The sequence below is a fragment of the Camponotus vicinus genome, unplaced genomic scaffold (genome assembly GCF_025532165.1).
Source record: "Camponotus vicinus isolate PSW18456_S1 unplaced genomic scaffold, iyCamVici1.0 SCAF_7, whole genome shotgun sequence".
Lineage (NCBI taxonomy): Eukaryota > Metazoa > Arthropoda > Insecta > Hymenoptera > Formicidae > Camponotus > Camponotus vicinus.
In genome coordinates this window covers 14,625,958-14,649,811 of record NW_028141979.1, presented here as the reverse complement: position 1 = coordinate 14,649,811, position 23,854 = coordinate 14,625,958, and the positions used below count along the sequence as shown (strand labels likewise).

Genomic DNA, 23,854 nt, shown 5'->3' with positions numbered 1-23,854 from the left:
GTGGCAGCAAATATCCAGAGAAACGCTAGAAAAATTAATAAGAAGATTGCCAAGACTTTGTGAAGCCGTAATCAAAAATAAAGGCGGGCATATAGATGAATCAAAAGTTTAATGTATAAGTGTTTTGTTAAATGTATAAGTTAAGTTAAGTGTACAATTTGTTCTTGCAATTTTAGTTTATTATATATGAATACTTTTCATAAGATTATTACATTGTTTTATTTATTCCTAGCCATTAGAGCACAAGTATCTTAGGTGGGCAAATACTTTTGAGCGGTAGTGTATATGTATGTATGTATATATATCAATGGTACATATCAACACTTTGTTCATAAAATATTTTTATTTAAATGTTTATTATATATATATATGTATATATTATTGCACATATTTTTATATATTACATAATATATATTGCAACTTTCTAAGTAAAATAACAAACTTATATATAATCTTTTTATATAGTAATCTTTTCTATTTTAATAATCTTTTGAATATTATCTACTTTATATTATACTTTATATTATCTACTTTATATTGTAAATTATATAACTTTATCAATCATATATAAGTATATATATAGAAGAAAACTCAAGAAAATTCATTTGATCATTTTGGCACTCATTTTTCACTAATTTAATGTTTGCCTCTGCAGACGTTCCTTGGCATGAGCCAACCATATTTTTATGGGAGCTGAAATCTCTTCATCTGTAGCATTTGTATGTAATTTCCTTGCTGCAGCTGAAAAAATGTTTTCATTATTTACTAATAAATAAAATAATTTTGTTTTTTAAAAATGTGCACGCTCGATTTCTATAATTTATATAAATGATCTTTAAAAATATAAACATTTGAAACATTTTAGTTAAACATTCTAATTTAATAAATAAATATTATGAATATTTGTGTTTTTCAATTTGTACAAAAATTATATATAATTTAGTATTCAATAATAAAAGATTTTTAAATTTATTTTACTTACCCATAATAACTTTGCATATATGTAATTTAGAAAAATTTTCTTTTTTCTTTGCACCGTACCAACTATAATTCACTGCCAGTTCGTTTGTACACATTGTTTTCATAAGACGTACACAGGAAGTTCTCAGATCTTGGCATGTGACACGGGCTAATTGTTTAAGGATGTATTGGAGATATATTGCAATCAATGAGATCGCCGTGAATTTTTAATTAAACATTCTTAATAACGTCCTAAATCGTCATGAATTATTTCAAATTTTTTTACTTGCTCCTTTAAAAGTTATTAATTTTTGAATTTAGCGATTTTAACATAGGATCTTATGTAAACGTTCAAGAGACAGGTAATAAATTATTTACAAACTATGAAAAAACAATGATAAAAATTTGATTTTGTAATATTATATTCTTCATTCATGTAAAAATGTTCCCACAAAGTTTTAAAACGATTTACTTGCTCGTTTTGAAATTATTATTAAAAAATAACTGTGATTATCGGTTTGACGCAATCGATGATAAAACGTAGCAACACTGCATAACCTTATTTATCAAACGATGCGCACGAAGTTTAACATACTCTGAAGTTTGAAACTCCGGACATTTTTCTCAATCGTTTTTGACTGACAATGAGACTTTTTTGGACGTTTGCAATTTGATGCTTGTGTTTTTCTTTGATAAAATACTTTTTCACTAACTATTTTCCCTTTCCAACGATATTTTCCATCTTTATATTCCGACATAATGAAAAATAGTAATTATTTTTTTTTTACACGAATCTACGTATTTGACAGCCGACACCTGACTTCCGACAGTTCTGACACGGAAAGAATTGCTGCCAACTTCCAATAAATGAAAAATTTTTGCGGCGTTGTCGCATTTTACATCGTATTTTAATTAATTATTTTTAATGTTTCCATCATTAATAAAAATATTTCACCACACTCTATGCTATAAAAATGAATTTTATTAATTGGAAAAACAGTTGAAAATATTTTATTCGCTTTTTATGATAAATTGATATTCCATAATTTTATTTTTCTTAGGTTGAATTTAGGGTACAATATTTTCAAAACTTTTAAGATGAAAAATGTTTCTTTGAGAAATATATACAAATTTATACATTTTCTTGGAAATTAAGACCTATTTATATTAAAGAATACTTTGAAGTATGATTTCGTGATTTTTAAAACATTTTTGATCAATTAGAATTCGTATTCTGCTCAACTTTAATTTTTTGATATTTTGGATTAACTTTTGAGACAGACGGTCCGTCCAATACATCCTTAATCTGAAATTATTACAAAAGTAAGACTATATAAAAACTTTATATAATAAAATTACATATGTAAAAAAGTGTAACAAAATATCAAAGTAAAAAAATTATAAACACATGCGGGAAATACACATATGTTATTAAATATACATATATTATTTAATATTCTAAACAAGTTATTAGACATTTAATAGATATCTTAATAGACATTTTAATAAACACACAAGTTAATACAAGATAGACATTTTAATAGACAAACAAGTTCATAGACATTTTAATAAAAAATGTTTATTAAAAATTATGAAATATCTTTAAACAAAAATTTAATATTTGATTTTTAAATAATTATTAAATAAACGCATTTTGAGACACAATATATTCAACTCACCATCTGATTTCGATAAAGTATTATTGCTTAATTTGGTTTCCATTGATTGTAAATCATCTTCATTTTTCAATGGTAAATCTTGAAAGATATCTATGATTTCCTTCTCTTCTGTATCAAAAGTTCTAATTGAAACTTTTCTAAAATAAGTTTTTGAGATCTCTCAATAGAGTTAATTTTTAGTTCTAAGCTTATAAGTTTGTGAATAACAAATCGTTGAAACCTTTCAAAGTCTGTAAAATACATTTCAAATATTTTATATGATTATAAATATATCAACAAACATATTTAAAAAATAATCTAGAAATCACCTAGAAAATGTTATCTTGTCTATGTTTTCTGAACGTTTTTCAAATATACATATTAAGAATATACAGGGTGATCCAGAACAAACGTTTATCTTTAAAAAAATAAATTGTCGAGTCTATTCTAAGACGATTTTCACTTTACCAAAATTGTCTACGAGGCTTAGTTTTTAAATTATTAAATAAAATAGTTTGCGAATTACGGAACGAGTACAAGAGGTAGACAGGGACGGCGCAACTCACCGTCCGATACAGGCGATCATGTGGGGCGCTCGACGCGATCAGCTGATTGCTGCACACGATGAGTGTAACAATCAGTGTGTGTGTGTGTGTGTGTGTGTGTGTGTGTGTGTGTGTGTGTGTGTGTGTGTGTGATGTATTTATGCACGCGTATCCACACATGCACCGTACTCTCTCTCTTTCTCTCTCTTTCTCTCCCTCTTTCTCTCTCACTCTCTCACTCACTCACTCACTTATTCTTAATAATGAGATTCTTCATACTGCTGATAAATAGCAGTGCCCAGTGTGTTGCACGATAATAATCGTCGTCGACGAGACGTCGTTTCTTCAACACGCAGTCTGACACATCATCAAATAAGCGAAGTTTTTTCTTTCATCACTTTCGACACTTTTACAAATTTACTCGCGCACTTAATCACTCACGATTGATAAAAGGAGGAATTTACCAACGGTTACGAATTTAATAAATGGTTAACGCATTTAATTATTAATTACACACTCGATTAAAGAAACGCGTTAACAGAACGCGATACTCGATGCAAAGCGCGCGACGCGACGACCGACGACAAGCAGGTCAGATTAGTACTAGCGCCTCTAGCCGCTAGAGGCGCTAGTACTAATCTGACCTGCTTGTCGTCGGTCGTCGCGTCGCGCGCTTTGCATCGAGTATCGCGTTCTGTTAACGCGTTTCTTTAATCGAGTGTGTAATTAATAATTAAATGCGTTAACCATTTATTAAATTCGTACCGTAACCGTTGGTAAATTCCTCCTTTTATCAATCGTGAGTGATTAAGTGCGCGAGTAAATTTGTAAAAGTGTCGAAAGTGATGAAAGAAAAAACTTCGCTTATTTGACGATGTGTCAGACTGCGTGTTGAAGAAACGACGTCTCGTCGACGACGATTATTATCGTCCAACACACTGGGCACTGCTATTTATCAGCAGTATGAAGAATCTCATTATTAAGGTAAGAATAAGTGAGTGAGTGAGTGAGAGAGTGAGAGAGAAAGAGGGAGAGAGAGAGTACGGTGCATGTGTGGATACGCGTGCATAAATACATCACACACACACACACACACACACACACACACACACACACACACACACACACACACACACACACACACACACACACACACTGATTGTTACACTCATCGTGTGCAGCAATCAGCTGATCGCGTCGAGCGCCCCACATGATCGCCTGTATCGGACGGTGAGTTGCGCCGTCCCTGTCTACCTCTTGTACTCGTTCCGTAATTCGCAAACTATTTTATTTAATAATTTAAAAACTAAGCCTCGTAAACAATTTTGGTAAAGTGAAAATCGTCTTAGAATAGACTCGACAATTTATTTTTTTAAAGACAAACGTTTGTTCTGGATCACCCTGTATATATGAAATTTTACAAACATTTAATATTTTATTTATGCATATTTCTTACATTTTATATTTTATCTATATATATATATATATATATATATATATATATATATATATATACACACACATATATGTGGGAAATATGTATAAATAAAATATAAAATGATTGTAAAATTCTGTATGTATATATTTAACATAAAAATAACAGAAAAATATCAGGTAAAATATATGCTATGATTAAGTAAAATATATCATAAATAATCATAATTAAACAAATATAAAATTACTTGCATCGTACCTTGCTTATTAATCAATGGATTTGATTTTTCTAGGCGGATCGGAACATTTGTATTATCTTTCTCGAATTCTGTAGATTCTGTAGATACATCAAAATTTTCATTGCAATGGAGACCTAAATATAATAAAAGATTTATCTCGTCTCACTATTTCAATATAATTTTAATATTGAAAAATATTAAGCCAAAATTATAAAGATTGTAATTATAAAATATATACAAAATAAAAGTAACTAAAATAGATAAAATTATGTGCATTGTACCTTGCTTATTAATAAATGAATTTAATGGGTTTTTGTCTAGTTGAGTTGGCATATTTCCATTAATTTCCTTAACTAATGATTGTTCCGTATTAGATAAATTTTCATTGCAATTCAGATCTAAAAATAATGTTTCTGTCATATGTTTCTGTCGTACTATTTCAATATAATTTTAATATTAAAAATCAGAATCTTAAATTAAAAAATCTTTAAAAATAAAATATGTATATATATATAATTCCAAAATACATCATAAATAGTCATAACTAAAATAAAATAATAAAACTTGCATACCTTGCTCATAAATCAATATTGGATTTGATGTCACATTTTTTAATTCGATAGTGTTATTAACATAAAATGATTCTGCGTCTGCTTCATCACAATGTAGATAATCTAAAATAAAATATTTTTATTATTATACTATTTTATTATTATACTATTACAATATAGTTGAATAAATTGATGACATCATACTTACAAGAATCATCTGTTCCTTTTTCTTCAGTACATTTATTTTTTGTTTGCGATTTCTTTGTATAGTTTATCTTAGAATAATTAAAATCTGTAATTTATAAATCAGCGTTTTATTAAAATGTCATCTTGTTTAAATCTATTGTCATTTTTATTGTTTAATCATGCTTACTTTTTTGTATATTATTTGTAATTTTCAACGTTTTTTTGTTGGTTTCTGCAGTTATAAAATGCTTTGGAAATTTTGGAATGTCTAATGCTACCATTTCCTCAGACAATTCATCTTCACTCGATTCGTCAATTGTTTTAGCGGCTCTAACTTTTCTTGTTTTTTTTAAATTTTCCTCTCTTTCAGTGCCGGAGTTAATGTTTGATAATTCCTCGGCCTCTTTCAACTTCTTCCTTGCTATTGCATAGTTATCTAAAATAAATAATATATTATTTTTTTAATGTAATTTAATAAATAAAAATTTTATAATATTTAACAAATCATTTTTTAATAAATCATATTTTTTTCTTATATTATTAAAAGATCAAAATAAATTTACATGCAAAAAATTGCAATAATGTATTCCAAAAAAATATAACATTGCTTACAAGATGTTCCATATGTTTTTCGAATGGGATGTTCCAACCAAGTACATTCCGGTTTTTCCATAAGTTTTACCGCTTTATCATATCGCTTGTTATTTGTAAAGTTTGGCTAGAACGCTTTTGTTAAGTCTCCACTTAATCAATTATTTGGTATTAATTGCAGTCCATCTTCGAATTCGACGATTGCATAAAATTTATCGGACATTCTGTTTGTAAGAAATATCAATTATATTTCGTTATGTAACAATGGAAAAACTGCACACTTATTTTCGCATTGCAATTTCACATATTTTTTTATCACATTCTTCAATGGCCATGATTTTAAATCTGAGAATGATTTTACAGAATAAATCCCAAGCAACGAAGATAGACAAGGAACACTGAATAAATCTTCTTTTTCCAAAAATTCGCATCCGATAATAACAGGAATATTTCTTTTTATACAGTATGCAATATTTTGAATACATACAATAGCACCACAACTTAAACCGCAACAATTATCTGCCAGCATTCCAGCTTTAAATGTAAGTCCGTTGTACTTGAAGATTTTATATTGTGGATTATTGCAATCAGGTAAAAGTGGACCATCATTATGTAATGAAATTAATTTTGGATGTATCAAAACAGAATCTGACAAATCAGTCAATGATGTATTTAAATTAATTTCTTTTTCAATACATCTCCGTATGACTTGTTCTAAAGGTTTCTCCGCTTTTCTGAGATACTTTTTCAACACTTGCATGTAGTTCTCAAACTTGAATGCACTGAAGTTATCAAGTGATTCAAATTTTTTGACATCGTCTATGAGATGTATAAGACTATGAATATTATGCGATACGTTTTGCACTCCATAAAGTTTGATAAATGTTTTAATAAAAAAAGAAACTAGATCTTGTGCATAAGATAGATATTCATCATTTAAATCCTTTGAAGACAATATTCTAATAATTACATGTAGTGTCATAAAATTGATGTAAACACTATTTTTTAATATAGATTGAAAACCCAATGGACCCGTATACAACAGTATTAATCTATATTCCGTGGCTTTCCATAATTTTACATAATCCAGTTTTCGCGGCTTTCTTGCGAATTCCATAGGTATTGATGGCTTCAACTGAATTGTTAAACGTGTAGATATTTCTTCAACGGCTCTATGTTATAGCCGATAATAAGATTTTCCATCTAGCCATAAATAAATTAATTTACGCATTATTCCCAAGCACACTAGATGCATATAATCCAGTGGAACATTTGTAACAGGCTTGAAATGAGGAATTTTTAATAAACTGCATGTTATATCTGGTTTATGATAATTGTCATCAATCTTTTGAATAAAATCTTCATCTGATCTAGCTAGTGCATTTATTTGTGGGAAGCACATACGATTTCCTATATATTCTCCTTCTGTTGTGCATTTAGTACAACTAGAATATCCGGAATGTCCTTTTACGCACAGAACAAATGCTTTTGCCGGTATATCACATATCAAAGCTTCTATTCTGCATTGTATATTACGACCATTAATATAAATTCCATTTTCGCACATTTCTGTAGCCTCGTTCACAAATTCTGATAAAAAATCATTGACATTTGCCGGTTTTTCCATTCCATGATAAATTCCAATAACAAATACAGTATTATACGGAAGAATTGAACCAAGTATGGGCCAAAATTGTTGTTGTGATGACTTTGAAAGTGGCAATAAATCCGTCGATATTAATAGCTATTTTAATACTATCAACTGTTTCATTGTTTTTTATGAAGGTAAATATATTAACTATTGATTTTTTTAATCCAAAATGGTAATATGTTCCTGGTATTACCGTACGCAGCTCTTGTTTTCTTGGAGTTTTTAAAAATGAACGAGCATCTAAAGATAATGATGAAAAACATGAATGATTCCTTAGTCTCTGAAGTACGGCTCTTAGAGCCGTATGCGAAATTTGATATTGTACAGCCCAGATAGCAAGATCACTTTTAAAATTGTCGTCTGTTATATTCTCCTTTTCAGATATTAAATAAGTTTCCGATTCAGAAGAATCACTAACGGAAGATTATTGCCAATTTGGTATATCATTATTTTCGTTTTGAACAATATAATCTTCAGTTACAACATTCTCAGCAGTTTGATTTATCATATCTGAATTAACTGTAGAAGCATTTTCTAAATGTTCTGTATATTGATAATTAATATTACTATATGATAATGCTGTAGTCCCGCTTAATAAAGCATCACAAACAATTTCGGATTCTTGTATAGCTAGTCTTTTTAAATGTCGTTTTGATACACATGCAGCGTCTTTCCTTGACCGCTTTTTATCCATTTTTATACTGTGTGTATTAACTATTCTGCTTTATTAATATATTAAAACACTAATTTTATGTGTAATTTTATATTGAATATTATTAATATTATAATATAATATGTACTGTTATATATATTATTAATATTGTTATAATTATTATATGTATAAATTTTAAATATTTATTTTTATGTAATTTTGTTGTAAAATTTTTTTTCTTATAAAAAATTTTTGTGATGCAGCATTGCAAAAATATTTCTGTTAACATAATTCTATATATAATAAAAGAGAAATACTATAAAAGAGAAATAATAAAAGAGAATACATATATATTTTTTCCTCCTTTTAAATAAAAATTTAAAAAAACGTAATAGTAAAAAAATTTTATATATAGTTCAAAATTTTCTAAGAATTTATTTTTCAATCTTCTTAAAAAGTATTTTATTTAAATAAAATATTTGAAAATTTTTAATATTTCTAAGTTGATTTTTTTCTTTAAACTAAGTTTCTTTCTTTAAACTAAGCATTAATGTAGCATATTTTACAAATATTAAATGTTTAATTTTACAAATATGCTATATTAATGCTTAATTTAAAGACAAAATCAAATTAGAAATAATATTAAAATTTTCAAATATTTTATTTAAATAAAATACTTTTTAAGAAAATTAAAAAATAGATTTTCAGAAAATTGTGAGCTACATAAAATTTTTTTACTATTAATTCTTTAAAAGTTTTTATTTAAAGGGAGGAGAAAATATATATGTATGTATTCTCTTTTATTATTTTATATGTAGAATTATAATACTAATATAAAACAATTTCATGTCATAATAAATTTACGAGGGGTAAACCGCTGATCAAAATTATGTACACTAATGCCTACTAATGCCCAATTCCTGGGCATTACTGTTAAATTTTTAAAATTTAATAATTTAAATTTTAATAAATTTAAAATTATTATTTGGAAGAAAAGACTTAATAATACTTTAATAACGTCCATAATACGCATTAATACTTCAATAAAACCTAATAATGCCTAAGTAATGCCCAAGCAATGCCCAGTAATGCCTCAAATCTGTACACCGCAATGCCCTCAGCGGTTTATCTCTCGTAAATTTATATAAATAAACTTTTAATAATTTTGAACCGTTCTAAAAAACTAATAGAAATAAAAAACTAACAATTAATCTAATTATAAAACTTATAATTCATATTATAAAACTTACTTGGTTGTTCCAGAATCCAATTAATATTAACCCTGGCGAAAATAAGAAACTTTACAAAGCGTTAACAACCGTTGAGTGAGGGTTTTCTGAGAGTTTATATGCTTTTCAAACTTTGTAAGAGCACTTACATAACGCTGTTGGGTTTTGAATGCTTATCAAACGCTGCAGTGTTGCAATTTTTGTTCTACAAACTCTTTATATAATGTTACATGAAAGTTTTCCAATGCTGAGGTAACATTTTTCAGAGTACGTTCAGTAAACGTTGATACATCTTCGTGTACAGAGTTTACTCAGACTTTTCAAACGTTTACGATTACGCTATAACGTACAAACGTGTTTTAAACGCTGCAGTGTTGCAATTTTTGTTCTACAAACTCTTTACTAATCGTTTTTAAACTCTCGACGAACTTCTACAAACGTTCATGTAAACGCCAAACAAACGTCTCATTTTTGCCAGGGAATATGTATCTTCTCACTTTGTGTCCTGTATATATATGTGTATATATACATATATATTTCATACATATGTATTTCACACACATGTATATTCTTGTTTTGTGTGCCACCAACTATGTGCGCTTGTATGCCTATGGGGCACAAAATCCTATTACCAATTCTGCAAATAGCAGAACTTCGCACTGTTGGCAACGCTGCAACATAATGAAAATTTTATAAGAATATATACACATGCAAATAAACACAAACACACACACAAATCTTTAATACATAATTAACAACTCAATAAATCACACATAAATCTTTAATACATATTTAACAACTCAAACACAAAACGCATATATAAAACAAAATATTAACTAGATTTTTAAAGCAATGTTACATGTTAAATGTTTATCATCGTTCTTTTCAACTGATTTAAAAATAAGAGCATTTCTATTAATATTTTCAATTGTGTTCAAAAATGTGTTTGTAAATATAATGTAACTTCAATAAATAATCGTTATAAATAATTTCATGTCTATAAAAAGCATTCTATATATTGATAATGAATCGAAGATGTACCAAATTGGTAGGCAATCAAATCGAAAGAAATGTATCGAAAGTACACAAGAATGTAAAGAAGACAAAAGACATAAAGAATGAAAAATGTAAATTTTTTTATGGATCATATTACTTACTCTTTGTTGTGTGTCCCACCAGCTATGTGCGCTTGTATGGCTATGGGGCACAAAATCCTATTACCAATTCTGCAAATAGCAGAACTTTGCACTGTTGTGGCAATGCTGCAACATAAAGTATATAATTTAACTCTGAATTTTTTTAAACACGTGTTGAGTCCTTGTTGTTCTTGTGTTCTATTAAGTTTCTCTGTGTTAATATGTGTGTATGTATGCGCGTGTGCGAATATGCATGCCACTATGTATGCAGATTTTTATTTAAAGAAAACGATTTGCAAAAATACAAGAATTGTATAGAATTGTGTAGATAATATAACAAGTATTTTAATATATATTAAATATAAACTTATGATAAATTACACAAGTTTTAAATATGCGATTATCAAATTTGAGGTTAATTTCCAACAAAATATTTTATTGTGTCAATTATCAAATATGAAAAAGAAATATTTAAAAAATCTTTCATGCGGAAATATCTCTTATAAAATATCTATTATGTTTGATATATTTTTAAAGAAATGAAAAGGATTACCTGCGATTAAAGTATAACTGATCACGTTATCGTGCTTAACTGTATCACGTTATCGTACTATCATTAGCAAGAGGGAAGAGACCAGCGCCAGCACCGGAATTATATCCAAAATGGCATTGCTATACATTCTTCTTCTTAGTCCTTTTGTTCGTGTCCGAACATAGTGATCTCTCTCTTTCATATACCTGTGTTGCGCATCAGATTATCACACGTATATGGGACCTACAGTTTAATGCCGATTCCGAACGGCTGAAAAATAGAGAGATTCTCTTGGCAAGATTTCTCGGTGATTTGCCAGTGCCTTCCGAGAGAGGAGCGAGCGTATACAATTTTTCGGTTCTATCGGGAATTGCTATACATATCCGCTAATAAATAAGTGCGTAAATCAAAAGTATATTCTGAGAATATACGACTAGTAATATACTATGAAAGATAGTAAAACTATATCCTCAGAATATACGAGAAATAATATACTACGAGAGATATTATAGAGATGTTCTCCACATATTACGTACAGTACGTATATTCACAGTATGAATATAGAATATTCGTAAGATATCATGTGCTGTTAGGGTTACCATCAGATTTTACAATGGAAGAAAAACAAAACTTTTCTAAATTAAATTTCGACAGCATGTGGAAAAAAATTTTACAAAATCTACACAATAATCTTGCCAAATATCCCAATTTAACAAATATTATAAGTACTATTAGATCTCTTCCAAATTCAAATGCCGATCCGGAAATAATGTTTTCTCTTTTAAATAATTTAAAAACAAAAAAACGTAACAGTTTTTCGTCAGCTACTGTTAATGCTATTTATGTATTTAAATCTGCATTAAAAATGAGAGGCGAAACAGCTATCAAAATGAAAATTGATGAAAAGCATTTGTCTCTTATGTCAGCGGATAAATTATATGTTACCGTTGCTAAAAAAAATAAAAGTATTTTAAAGTTACATGCTGCAGATACTATTGACATAGCTGGCCCCTCATCTCATAAATAATAAATTTATTAAAAACATTATGCTTGTAAAAGGTAAGTATGTGAAAAACATTTTGTCTGTGTAACAGACATCATACTTGTAAAAAGTAAGAGTATTAAGAATATTCTTGTCTGTATAACAGATAACATATATGTAAAAGGTAAGTAGTGAAAAACATCTTGTCTGTGTAACAGACATCATATTTGTGGAAAGCAAAAGTATTAAAAACATCTTGTCTGTGTAACAGACAACATATTTGTAAAAAGCAAGAGTATAAAAATTATCTTGTCTGTATAACAGACATCATACTTGTAAAAGACAAAATAATGCAATGTGGTATAATAGGGCTCTAGGCGAAGGCCCACATAAAAAAACCTAACGCGCCATTGGTGATACCCCGTGGGTGGTGTGAAAAATCGCCACACTCATTAAATTTTTTTATTTTATTATTTTAAATGTATATGTATGGAGAAAACAAGTTAAATTGTTATATTAAATAGTTTTATAATATATTTTTGTAATATATTTAGTATATATTTATATTTGTATATATATTTGTATAATATATATACATATATATTATAAACAAATACGATAAAAAAGCTGTAAAAGAAACATTGAGCGCATATCGAGATATCGAGGAGCGTCACGCGTCACGCGTCGCGTGTCGCCCGTCTTTCGTTGCCAGCTCGGTAGGAAGGAGACAGAAGACTGTATTCTGTCCTCTTCTACTATCCGAAGCTAGCCGAAGCGTCGAGCTCACACGTACGCTTACGCTCACATCCTCGTCACCCCCTCCACGACATGTTGCATGTTGCTTGCGGCGGAGATCTGGCAGCTTTGGGCCGAGCCGGCTCATCGAGACCAGATCCTGTCCTACGATCTTAACGAACGCTCCAACCAGATCATTAAATCGAGGTGTTTCTCGAATCCACTACCAGTCCGCATCGAGGTGTCTCTCGATTCAGCCGGGTGTCTCCGGTTTCCTGACCGAGGTGTTTCTCGGATCCGCTATCGAGGTGTCTCTCGATCCAACCGGGTGTCTCCGGCTTCCTGATCGAGGTGTTTCTCGGATCTGCTATCGAGGTGTCTCTCGATTCAGCCGGGTGTCTCCGGCTTCCTGACCGAGGTGTTTCTCGGATCCGCTATCGAGGTGTCTCTCGACTCAGCCGGGTGTCTCCAGCTTCCTGACCGAGGTGTTTCTCGGATCCGCTATTGAGGTGTCTCTCGATTTAGCCGGGTGTCTCCGGCTTCCTGACCGAGGTGTTTCTCGGATCCGCTATCGAGGTGTCTCTCGATTCAGCCGGGTGTCTCCGACTTCCTGACCGAGGTGTTTCGCGGTTCCGCTATCGAGGTGTCTCTCGATTCGACCGGGTGTCTCCGGATTCCAGGGCTGACGTGACACTCAGCTCTTCCGCTTTGTACAGTAGTTTAAGTTGCGCCACCGACCGTTGCGATATTCCGCCCGCGTTTGCGTTCTGCCTTGTATGTACATAGCTTCCCGCCTAGCTTTAATCGTCCGCGCACGCTTGCATTCTGCCTTGTACATAGCTTACCGCCTCGATTTAATCACGACTAGAATTCCATACACACTACGATACGAACACGTTCAACCGCACCAACACACACACACACACACACACACACACACACACACACACACCACGCACACCAACATACCACTTGTACATACTGTAAATATTTGTAATAATAAAGATTGTTTCCCGCATTGTTCGCACAAGCTTGATTCTCCCCTTCTCTCGAATCCTGACTAACCGACGAGCCGATCCGGAGCGTCGAGAAAGGCGACCGCGTTACAAATAAATATAAAATGCGTTTTAATTTCTTAGGGAGAATTTATGAATATTTCTACAATGTAAAATTGATTTCATGGCAAATATTAAATCAAATTTACAAATTGCTCTGAAGTACTTGGCTGATAGTAATTATTGATTTCATATTTAGTTTTGATATTTTATTTTTTAGTATTTTTTTAGGAAAATTATTTATTTTGTTTTTTAGAAAAATGATTTTGTGAGGGAAAATTACTGTAAATTATTTTTAAGGACTTTTTTTATTAAACATTTTGTTGCATATATTTTTTACCAGGCTTCTAAACTGGACGTTCACTGATATTCCTTCATGCAATTCCCACCACGAAGCTATCTTATTTCGTACGTACAAATTGCAAAACTTTTATATTAAGCAAATATTGTTACGACCTGACACCAGAATCCGTTAAAAAAATTCGAATTTTGTAATTTTTTTTGTTTTTTTTAACATAAACTTGGAAACTTTGTAGTTAATTGCAAAGTGCATTTTAATCATGGAAAAAGATTTATTATTCTATTTAACCAATAAAAACATTTCAGTTTATAAAAAAATAATCGTTTTAGTTGGTAAAACAGGACAGTCTAGCATCTTCTTAATATCAACATGATTAATATTAACTTGGTCAATATCAACGTGATCAATTGGGATTGTGTCAATATTAACGTGATTAAACGGGTGCCACTACTCGACCTATAGCACAGCCACAGTGTATCAATTGGATGATATTAAAATAGATGATGATAACTTAAATGAAAACAGAGGGAAAGTACAAATTTCTACAAATCTGCTACTTTGAATGCGATTTTCACAACTGTTATGAGAAAAGCTCCATCGTCACGATCAAAATCCGGTTATTTTCAGATATGAATATACACAAAGTACTATTGCATATATATTACAGTGCTATGTTGCTACAATATTACATTATAATGTTTTTGCATAGGTGGACATTTTATTGTTATGAAATATAACAACGTTGCAACAACATGTCACAATGTTTCTGTAATCTTACAAAAAGTGTTGCAATGTTGCTGCAATCCGTGCCGTGCTATATAGATATATGTCAAGTTCAAGATAATCGAGCGAAAAAAAATCTTTTGAAATAAATATTTATCTGTTTTATTTTATCTGTGAGATCTCTCTTATTTTTATATTATCTTTATGCTAACATTTTTCTTTTTATATTATGAGTTTTCTAAAAGGTATAATATAAAATTAGAAACATAAGAGAGAAAGAAAGAAAGAAAGAGCGAGAGAGAGAGAGAAAGGGGGAAGAGAGGGAGAGGAAGAAAAAGGGAAAGAGGGCAAAGAGAGGAAGGACAGAGAAAGAAGGAGAAAAGGGAGGGAGAGAGGAAGAGGGGAAGAGAGCAAGAAAGAGTGAGAGAGGGGGAAGGTAAAACACAAAAACATAAGAGAGTCATTAAAAATAATTTTATTATAAAATATGCATCATACTTGATATAGATATTGATAATAAATTTATCAATGAATATGTGTGTATGTGACACAACATTATTTTAGAAAACTTGGTACATAATTGAAAATTAGGATTATCTGTACTGCGGTTTATTCTTTTCATAACTCTATAAATAATCATAATAACTTATTAATAGCAGAATTTATAAATGTACTTAATAATAAATTGTACTTAATTAAACTTTAATAAATATAATATATTTTTATCATTTCAGAGAATACTAAATAAAATATTTAACTACGGGATATTTTACTTTATGATAAAATCATTTTATATTTCTATTAATAAAGAATTTATTACTTACTTTTGTAGCTATATCGATAAGATTTTTAGCCATTACAGAACCAGTTTGTTGTACCATATTATAAAAATATCCTTTTCGTTTTAAAAGAATATATGGATGGTCACATTCCTGAAATTAGTATCCAAAAATGTCATCGCAATTATGCTTTTATTTTGAATACACACATATACACACATATACACGTATATATGCATGTGTGTATGTATGTGTACATACATATGTGCACATATGCGTGTATGTGTGCGTATATACATAGTATGTATATACAGAGTATCTTAGAATTGGCATTACCGATTAATGATAGATTCTTGAGATCATTAAGAAATATTTTTTCCTCAACGAAGGAGATCACTTTTTTGGCAAGTTTCCAATTTTTCATATATCTTTATAACTAAATTTTAAATTAAAATTTTAATAAATTCCACTGTGACATTACTATAGAAACTTGCAGTATTACTGCAACGTTAAAACACAGCATATTGCAGAAATATTGCATTATTTTACAATATTACTTCAGCAATATTGCAGCAATATTTTAAAACATTGTAAAATATACATTACTAAAAAAATGGGGAACACTTTCTGTACTCTAAAAATTGGGCTATTTTCAAACCGCTGAAACTTGTCGAAAAATCATCGTAAACAGAAAATTAAAAAAGCATTTTGAAGCTTGAAGTTTCAACTTTAACGCGCAGTTGGTGGTTTTAAATAATTTTTTTATGTTCCTTATTCTGCGTTTAAAATAGAACACACTGTTTAATTCTTTAAAATTACGTTTTTAACATGCCGTAACTTAATAAAAAAATTTTTTCTCGAGAAATTCAAATCAAGTTCTATAAATTACAAAGTAATTATTTACTTTAGGGGAATAACCTCTGATGACCTTGACCTTGACATGTGTTATAGAGGTCACCCTTCTGAATAACCTTCAGAAGGTTTTAGCCGTCGCTTGTTGTTTATTAAAAATTTATTAACGAAAAGATTTCCACGAATTATATGCAACATTCGACTATATGAATTCCTAAGCAATGTTGATTTAACTTCCAAGAAGGTCAAGGTTATTTTAACTTTCTATGCAAAGCGAGGTTCACACCACCTCTGAGTCAGCGCGAAACGAGGTCTATTATTGTATGGTTCCACATGAGTTTGCAACTTTCTATGCGAAGTGTAAGACCAGTCGCCATGTAATGGCGCTAGCGTTTGGCGCTAGTGCGCTACGTTTGCGTGACTTAGCGCAACGTGATTGGCTGCGGCGCGCGGCGGTGCGCGCGTCTCGAAGTGGACGATCACGACCACCGGCGCAGTAACAGTTGCAACCCAGCGTTGAACAGAGCAACAGTCTTTGCACGTAGTGGCCATTATTCGACATACGCAATTTGTTCTCGCCTTATAGTCGTGCCCGTTTCCCTCCGGCAGTGTTGTGTATAATCACTGCACGAGCGGCGTTAGATTACCGGTATACGGGCTTCGCGTTTCGGTCTTTGTTCCACGGCGACAATGTTTACTCCTTGTACCTTAACTGTTCCAAGAATATACATATATTTTGCCCCAGCATCTCCCGGACTTTTCTTATACCGTTTCCTCGAATCTAAACCAATCCTCTCCTAGCTTTACTATTCCCTGACCGCGTAATCGCTGCAATAACCGCGACCATAAAAACGCATCAATTACAACCTCAGAAGTGGGATTGTGCATGGTTTTTCGAGGTTTTCTTTTTTTTTATGATCATCTAAGTGTGGTGATCTCCGCGCTTGATTGCGCTTTACAAGCTGTGTAAGTTACAGCTTTCCCGCCATATTAGTCCTGCACATGGCGAACAAAAGACAAGGCGGCCATATTGGTGCGGTGTTTGTGTAGTTTCCGGGTGACTTTCCCGCCATATTATTCCTGCACGTGGTGAACGAAGGACAAGGGCGGCCATATTTGTCCAGTGTTCGTGTTTCGTTGTGTATCGTTTCCATGCAACGTTCTCGAATAATCGTGAAAAATCGACGAGTTCACGAAAACTACGAATGTTCAGATTTTCCCGCGGGTGTTTAGACTTTTTGCAAGTGCTCGCATTTATCAGTGCGTTCTTGAAGACATTCAAACTTTTCTTTTTCCGTTTTCCCGCTATCAAGTTTGTGGTGCGCGATTTTTGCCGTTGCTCAAGGTTTTTTCTGCATAGTTCTTTTGGTTCTTTGAAGATGTTTCGTGACCGCTTCGAGGATATATCCTTGATGGACTTAAAAAAGGAAGTGGCCAAATATGGAATCCCGAATGTTCCCAAAAGCCGTGAAGGCTGCATAGATGCTCTGCTTTCGCATCTTGAAAGGAATGGACCGCTTGAAGAAACGCAAACTACATTTATGCAGGACGCACATGGAGAGCCTGATCCCTCCTGGATCTACAGCAACAGGTACAATACACAGAACCTATTCTCATAAGAATTTGGTTTCAGATAGCAAGGAAAAAGAAACATCCTCAGAATGTTTGCTTCAGCTCTGCTCTCTCTTGGTGCAACAAATTACAAGACAAAATGAACAGATGAATCAATTTCAACAAAAACAAAGTGAGCAAATGGATCAGTTACAACAAATGTTTGCTTCGCTGATGAGCAGCAGTTTGAAAACAAGGCGACATTCTCATGGTGAATAGCAACCAGAGCCAAGAATGCGACTCACTAATGAAATTTCAACGGTGCCTCCAGGGCATGCAGTTAAATTTCTCTTCACGCAGATTCCACAGTTCTCTGGGTCAGAAGAAGATGACGTGAATATTTAACTGGAAAAAATTGAAAACGTAGCTGAACTTCATAACCTGGTTCAGTGAGATTGATAGCGGCTGCGAGCAGATTGATTGGCAATGCTCGTCGATGGTTCGATTTAGGTTCTGGAAAGTCTGCGACATCTTGGACATCCTTCAAGGAGGCAATCACAAGCCGTTTTAGAACAAGGATACCCCACAGCGTGCTCGTGAAAGAAATTTGAGGCACGTAAGTGGATTTATTCATTTGAGTCCTTTCAGGATTATGCCACGGACAACTGGCTCTAGCTCAAAAGCTGCGCTACTCGGATTTCGATACGATCCATTCATTAATTGAAGAAATTCTTATGAGAATAAATTCTGTGTATTGTACCTGTTGCTGTAGATCCAGGAGGATCAGGCTCTCCATGAGTGTCCTGCACAAATGTAGTTTGCGTTTCTTCAAGCGGTTCGTTCCTTTCAAGATGTGAAAGCAGAGCATCTATGCAGCCTTCACGGCTTTTGGGAACATTCGGGATTCCGTATTTGGCCATTTTTCTTTTTTTAAGTCCATCAAGGATATATCCTCGAAGCGATCATGAAACATCTTCAAAGAACTAAAAGAACTATGCAGAAAAAATCTTGAGCAACGGCAAAAATCGCGCACCACAAACTTGATGGCAAGAAAACGGAAAAAGAAAAGTTTGAATGTTTTCAAGAACGCACTGATTAATGCGAGCACTTGCAAAAAGTCTAAACATCCGCGGGAAAGTCTGAACATTCGCAGTTTTCGTAAACTCGTAGATTTTTCATGATTATTCGAGAACGTTGTACGGAAACGATACACACCGGAACACGAACACTGGACCAATATGGCCACCTTGTCCTTTGTTCGCCATGTGCAGGACTAATATGGCGGGAAAGCTGTAACTTACACAGCTTGTAAAGCGCAATCAAGCGCGGAGATCACCACACTTAGATGATCATAAAAAAAAAGAAAACCTCGAAAAACCATGCACAATCCCACTTCTGAGGTTGTAATTGATGCGTTTTTATGGTCGCGGTTATTGCAGCGATTACGCGGTCAGGGAATAGTAAAGCTAGGAGAGGATTGGTTTAGATTCGAGGAAACGGTATAAGAAAAGTCCGGGAGATGCTGGGGCAAAATATATGTATATTCTTGGAACAGTTAAGGTACAAGGCGTGAACATTGTCGCCGTGGAACAAAGACCGAAACGCGAAGCCTATATACCGGTAGTCTAACGCCGCTCGTGCAGTGATTATACACAACACTGCCGGAGGGAAACGGACACGACCATAAGGCGAGAACAAATTGCGTATGTCGAATAATGGCCACTACGTGCAAAGACTGTTGCTCTGTTCAACGCTGGGTTGCAACTGTTACTGCGCCGGTGGTCGTGATCGTCCACTTCGAGACGCGCGCACCGCCGCAGCCAATCACGTTGCGCTACGTCACGCAAACGTAACGCACTAGCGCCAAACGCTAACGCCATTATATGGCGACTGGTCTTACACTTCGCATGGAAAGTTGCAAACCCATGTGGAACCATACAATAATAGACCTCGTTTCGCGCTGATTCAGGGGTGATGTGGGGTAAACTTCGCGTGTACTTTGCAAGGTGAAGCAAAGTTCACTCTCTGCGAGAATCAAAGTAAAATATATGCGCGTGGATACAGTAAAAATTTTTTTCTCGAGAAATTCAACTCAAGTTCTATAAATTGCAACATTTTACCTACAAAACGCATTTGGTAATTATTTACTTTAGCGGAATAACCTCTGATGATCTTGACCTTGACATATGTTATAGAGGTCACCCTAATGCATAACCTTCAAAAGATTACGCATAAGGGTAAAAAACGCAAATTGAGTTGCGGTGTGTTAAAAATACGTAATTTTAAGGAACTAAACAGTGTTCTATTTTAAAGCGCAGAATAAGGAAGACAAAAAAATTTTTAAAAACTGCGCGTTAAAGCTGAAACTTCAAGCTTTAAAAAATTTTTTAAATTTTTTGTCTACGATGATTTTTCGACGAGTTTCAGCGATTTGAATATAGCCCAATTTTTAGGTACAAAAAGTGTTCCCTATTTCTTTTGAGTAGTGTATAATAATTTATGGCATATGTATTACGGAATTACGTTTCGATATTCATTGTTAGTAATCGATATTTATAATTTATGTTAATATATTGATTTGTAATATAATATAATAAATATTCACATAAAGTCTTCACGATACTAATGATTGTGATATTGTTTTCAAGATTAGTCTCTTAAATGATCTTCATATTTGAGCCATCGCTTTGTTTGTTAAAAGGGTAAAAGGTTACTGCGTATGTAATTTTACGTCAAAATTTCGCACAGATTCAAATAAGCATAGCTTCAAAAATTGTCATATCTAAATAATTTCTTCTTCTTTCTTAAGAATAAAGTCTCTACTTTAAGAAGTAGTTATTAGATTTTAACTTCCCCTCTTCCATCATCTTTTCAAAAGTGAGGACGTGTTTTATATCCAGAAATTGCATAGTTCGCACTCTACGAGATGGAATCAATTTTTCTCCCAAAATTTTATAATAACTATCATAAAATATGAACTTTTCTTTATCAGTTAAAAAAAATGAAGTTTGTTCGATTTTTTTGCGGAATAATATCATACTGAAGTATTCATACATCTTTATTCAATAACCTACATTAGCACCACGAGAAGATTGCTCGGATTTGACGTATGTGCGTGTGCGCGCGTGCATGTGTGATTGCGTACATGGTACGTGCGTGTGCATGCGTGTGTATGTGTGTGTATGTGTGCATGTGTTTGTGTATGCGCACACACAACCGCGCAAACGCACGCACGTATGCACGTACGACGAACACACGAATGCACACGCACATATATACACACACACATACACGCATATTCACATACACACATACACCAAATCCGACTAACAATCTTCTCATAGTAGGCATCGGATAATGCTAATGTCGATTGTCGAATAAAAATGTTGAGACTCAAGTAAAAAAATAGGGATGTATGTGATGGAAGAGGTCAGGCGTGTCTACGCTCATTTGATAAATGAGCGGCAGAATCCATCGGTGATAACGGCATCGACGCTATTCTGTGAAGAGAACATTCACACATTTTTCAACCCAATGAATAATTGTTAGAAAACAATATTCGTGGACTAAAAGAATACGTGAGGTGCAAGTGGCTGGATCGGGAGTCGAACCCGAGTCTTTTGCTTTTCGGGCAACTGCTCTAAATCACTGAGCTATCCAGACCTCACCCTCACACTTAATGCCGCTATTTAATATAGTTATATATGACTCCAGAGCGATGTTGGAATCTCGTATAATGAATGCAATGCCGATTGCCACGGAGGACTCTTAAATGGTCGTTCGCTGACCAAATAAGTCGCCCCTGCACTTTCGCCCCTAGAAATTCTAACCTAACCTAACTTAATCAAAATCTAATTTTTATTAAAAAACAGAAATAGATTCGCGATAGGTTTCTCATAGTACAGAGGAAGACACGGAATTTCTTTCCTATTAATCTACATCTTTAAATATATAATTAATATAAAACTCAAGTTCAGATTATCGCATTTAATATTTTGTCCTTATCATATAATTTAATAAAAACAATGAGCGACGGCTGAAATCTTTGGTTAAGGTGAGGAAGAGATTCTGCACAGAATCTTTTTCAAATTTAGATTAAAAGATAGGTCTTGGTGAGATGAATTAAGAAAGATATAATTTAATTCAACCAGTGTTCGAGAGGTGGGATGGACATCGCTTCGTATGAAAAGTATATGTGTAGATACACTGGATTTCGCCCCCTTCCCCCTCTGCGGGCTCCACTTCCGAAAGATATAACCTAATTCGTATCCGAAAGGTGGGGTCTCGTTTCGCATGGAAAGTATATGCATAGTGGATTCCGCTCTCCCCCCTACGGGGGACTCAGGTGGGAGGTGAGTAACGTCTCTAGTCTATCCGGAAATCGGGTAGAAATAGGTTCCTATCTCTTTTTTGTCAAAATCGATGCAAAAATACATATTTCAAATGACTTTAATTCTAACTTTAGTTTTTCACCTATAACTCTGTTTAAAGTAGAAATTAAGAAGTGAGAGCAGTATGCCTCGATTCCTCTCATCAAAACCTACTTTTTGATGTAAGTTTGAAAAAGATTTTGTGTAAGAGCTCTTCCTCACTTCAATTAAATTTTTTGAAGGTCATTCAGGAGAATGATCTTGACAATATATATTAATATATATTAAGATAATCGACATTTGCGGGGATTGAATATTATATGAATTTTACCCATAATGCTTATATAAATATTTATCCATAATATTTTTATAACAGTACATAGATTAGAATAATAGCTTGAAAATTAAATTATGTATCATGAAATTACACTATTCTACAATTTTGATAATAAATCCATATGTTTTAGAATAGTTTAATTTTATATGTTAAGAATGAATAAATGTGTATGAATTCCGATGATATCCAATCAAAAAATAATAAAAAAATTAAGCTTATAAGTGCCAGACGTAGTATACATAGAATTTCTGTATTATGATAGAAATGATAGATCAGAAAAATGTTTAGATGTCTATCCTATCTATGGGGTTGAAATTAATGTATAATTAAATTTCTTTTTAATTAATCGAAAATTTTGTTTCTATTGATTATAGAAATGTTTTTTCTACAAATTTACGTAACACATGTATCAATATAAAACAGTTTAAGAACAAATATAATAATTAAATATAGGTTGGAAAATGATAATTAGACTACGCACATAATATTATTACCACTCGGTATATGATATTACTGCCAAGATTGAACAACTTGAAACATTGCTGCCATATTTCATTTGAAATATTACATCTTTTAACAGTATTACAGAAATATTTCACGTCCATTTGTGCAATACTTCTGTAATGTTTCAATGTCCACAATCATTTCAAATATAACCTTGCTGAAAAATTTCAGTAATATTTCAATAATATTACTGAAATATTACTTTTTTCGTTTCTGATAAATGAATATTTTAAAAATTTATAAAAATATATAAATACATTCGGCAATAAGAATACTTTAATATACGCAATAAATGAGCTAT

The 23,854-nt window shown here is 32.3% G+C and overlaps 2 protein-coding genes and 1 pseudogene across 11 annotated transcripts in view; all 3 read right to left on the bottom strand.

Annotated features, from left to right (window-relative positions):
* Positions 1–422: 422 nt before the first annotated feature.
* Positions 423–12,500, bottom strand: LOC145974540 (uncharacterized). 3 transcript variants are annotated; one of them, XM_083104443.1, is made up of 12 exons: positions 11,386–12,497; positions 10,854–10,958; positions 9,718–10,367; positions 6,186–7,367; positions 5,761–6,009; positions 5,596–5,679; positions 5,409–5,510; positions 5,118–5,234; positions 4,857–4,970; positions 2,640–2,869; positions 983–2,266; positions 423–741 (listed from the first exon to the last, which is right to left on the bottom strand). In XM_083104443.1, exons 4-10 carry the CDS (start codon positions 6,244–6,246, stop codon positions 2,730–2,732), a joined length of 867 nt encoding a protein of 288 aa, XP_082960569.1. In that variant the 5' UTR covers positions 6,247–7,367; positions 9,718–10,367; positions 10,854–10,958; positions 11,386–12,497; the 3' UTR covers positions 423–741; positions 983–2,266; positions 2,640–2,729. The 3 variants fall into 3 exon arrangements, with proteins under 3 accessions (XP_082960569.1, XP_082960570.1, XP_082960571.1); XM_083104444.1 differs by having other exon boundaries at positions 6,186–6,388; XM_083104445.1 differs by lacking the exon at positions 5,118–5,234 and having other exon boundaries at positions 11,386–12,500.
* LOC145974541 (uncharacterized) lies at positions 7,357–8,607 on the bottom strand (annotated as a pseudogene).
* Positions 12,501–15,619: 3,119 nt separating the features above from the next.
* Positions 15,620–23,854, bottom strand: part of LOC145974535 (putative multidrug resistance-associated protein lethal(2)03659) — a 338,604-nt gene continuing 330,369 nt past the window's right edge. For all 8 annotated transcript variants that reach the window (XM_083104431.1, XM_083104438.1, XM_083104432.1 and 5 more), the window contains 2 exons: positions 15,985–16,092; positions 15,620–15,786 (listed from right to left, as the gene is read on the bottom strand). In XM_083104431.1, the coding sequence (XP_082960557.1) occupies positions 15,754–15,786; positions 15,985–16,092 (141 nt within the window). In that variant the 3' untranslated portion in view covers positions 15,620–15,753. The remainder of the gene's footprint in view (positions 15,787–15,984; positions 16,093–23,854) is intronic.

Excerpts from the sequence above, each read along its gene's own strand:
- LOC145974540 (XM_083104443.1), bottom strand. The coding sequence starts at position 6,246 with ATGGAAAAACCGGAATGTACTTGGTTGGAACATCCCATTCGAAAAACA. Across the intron at positions 5,235-5,408 it reads AATATTGATTTATGAGCAAG|ATCTGAATTGCAATGAAAAT; the intron begins GTATGCAAGTTT and ends CATTATTTTTAG. Across the intron at positions 4,971-5,117 it reads TTCATTTATTAATAAGCAAG|GTCTCCATTGCAATGAAAAT; the intron begins GTACAATGCACA and ends TATTATATTTAG.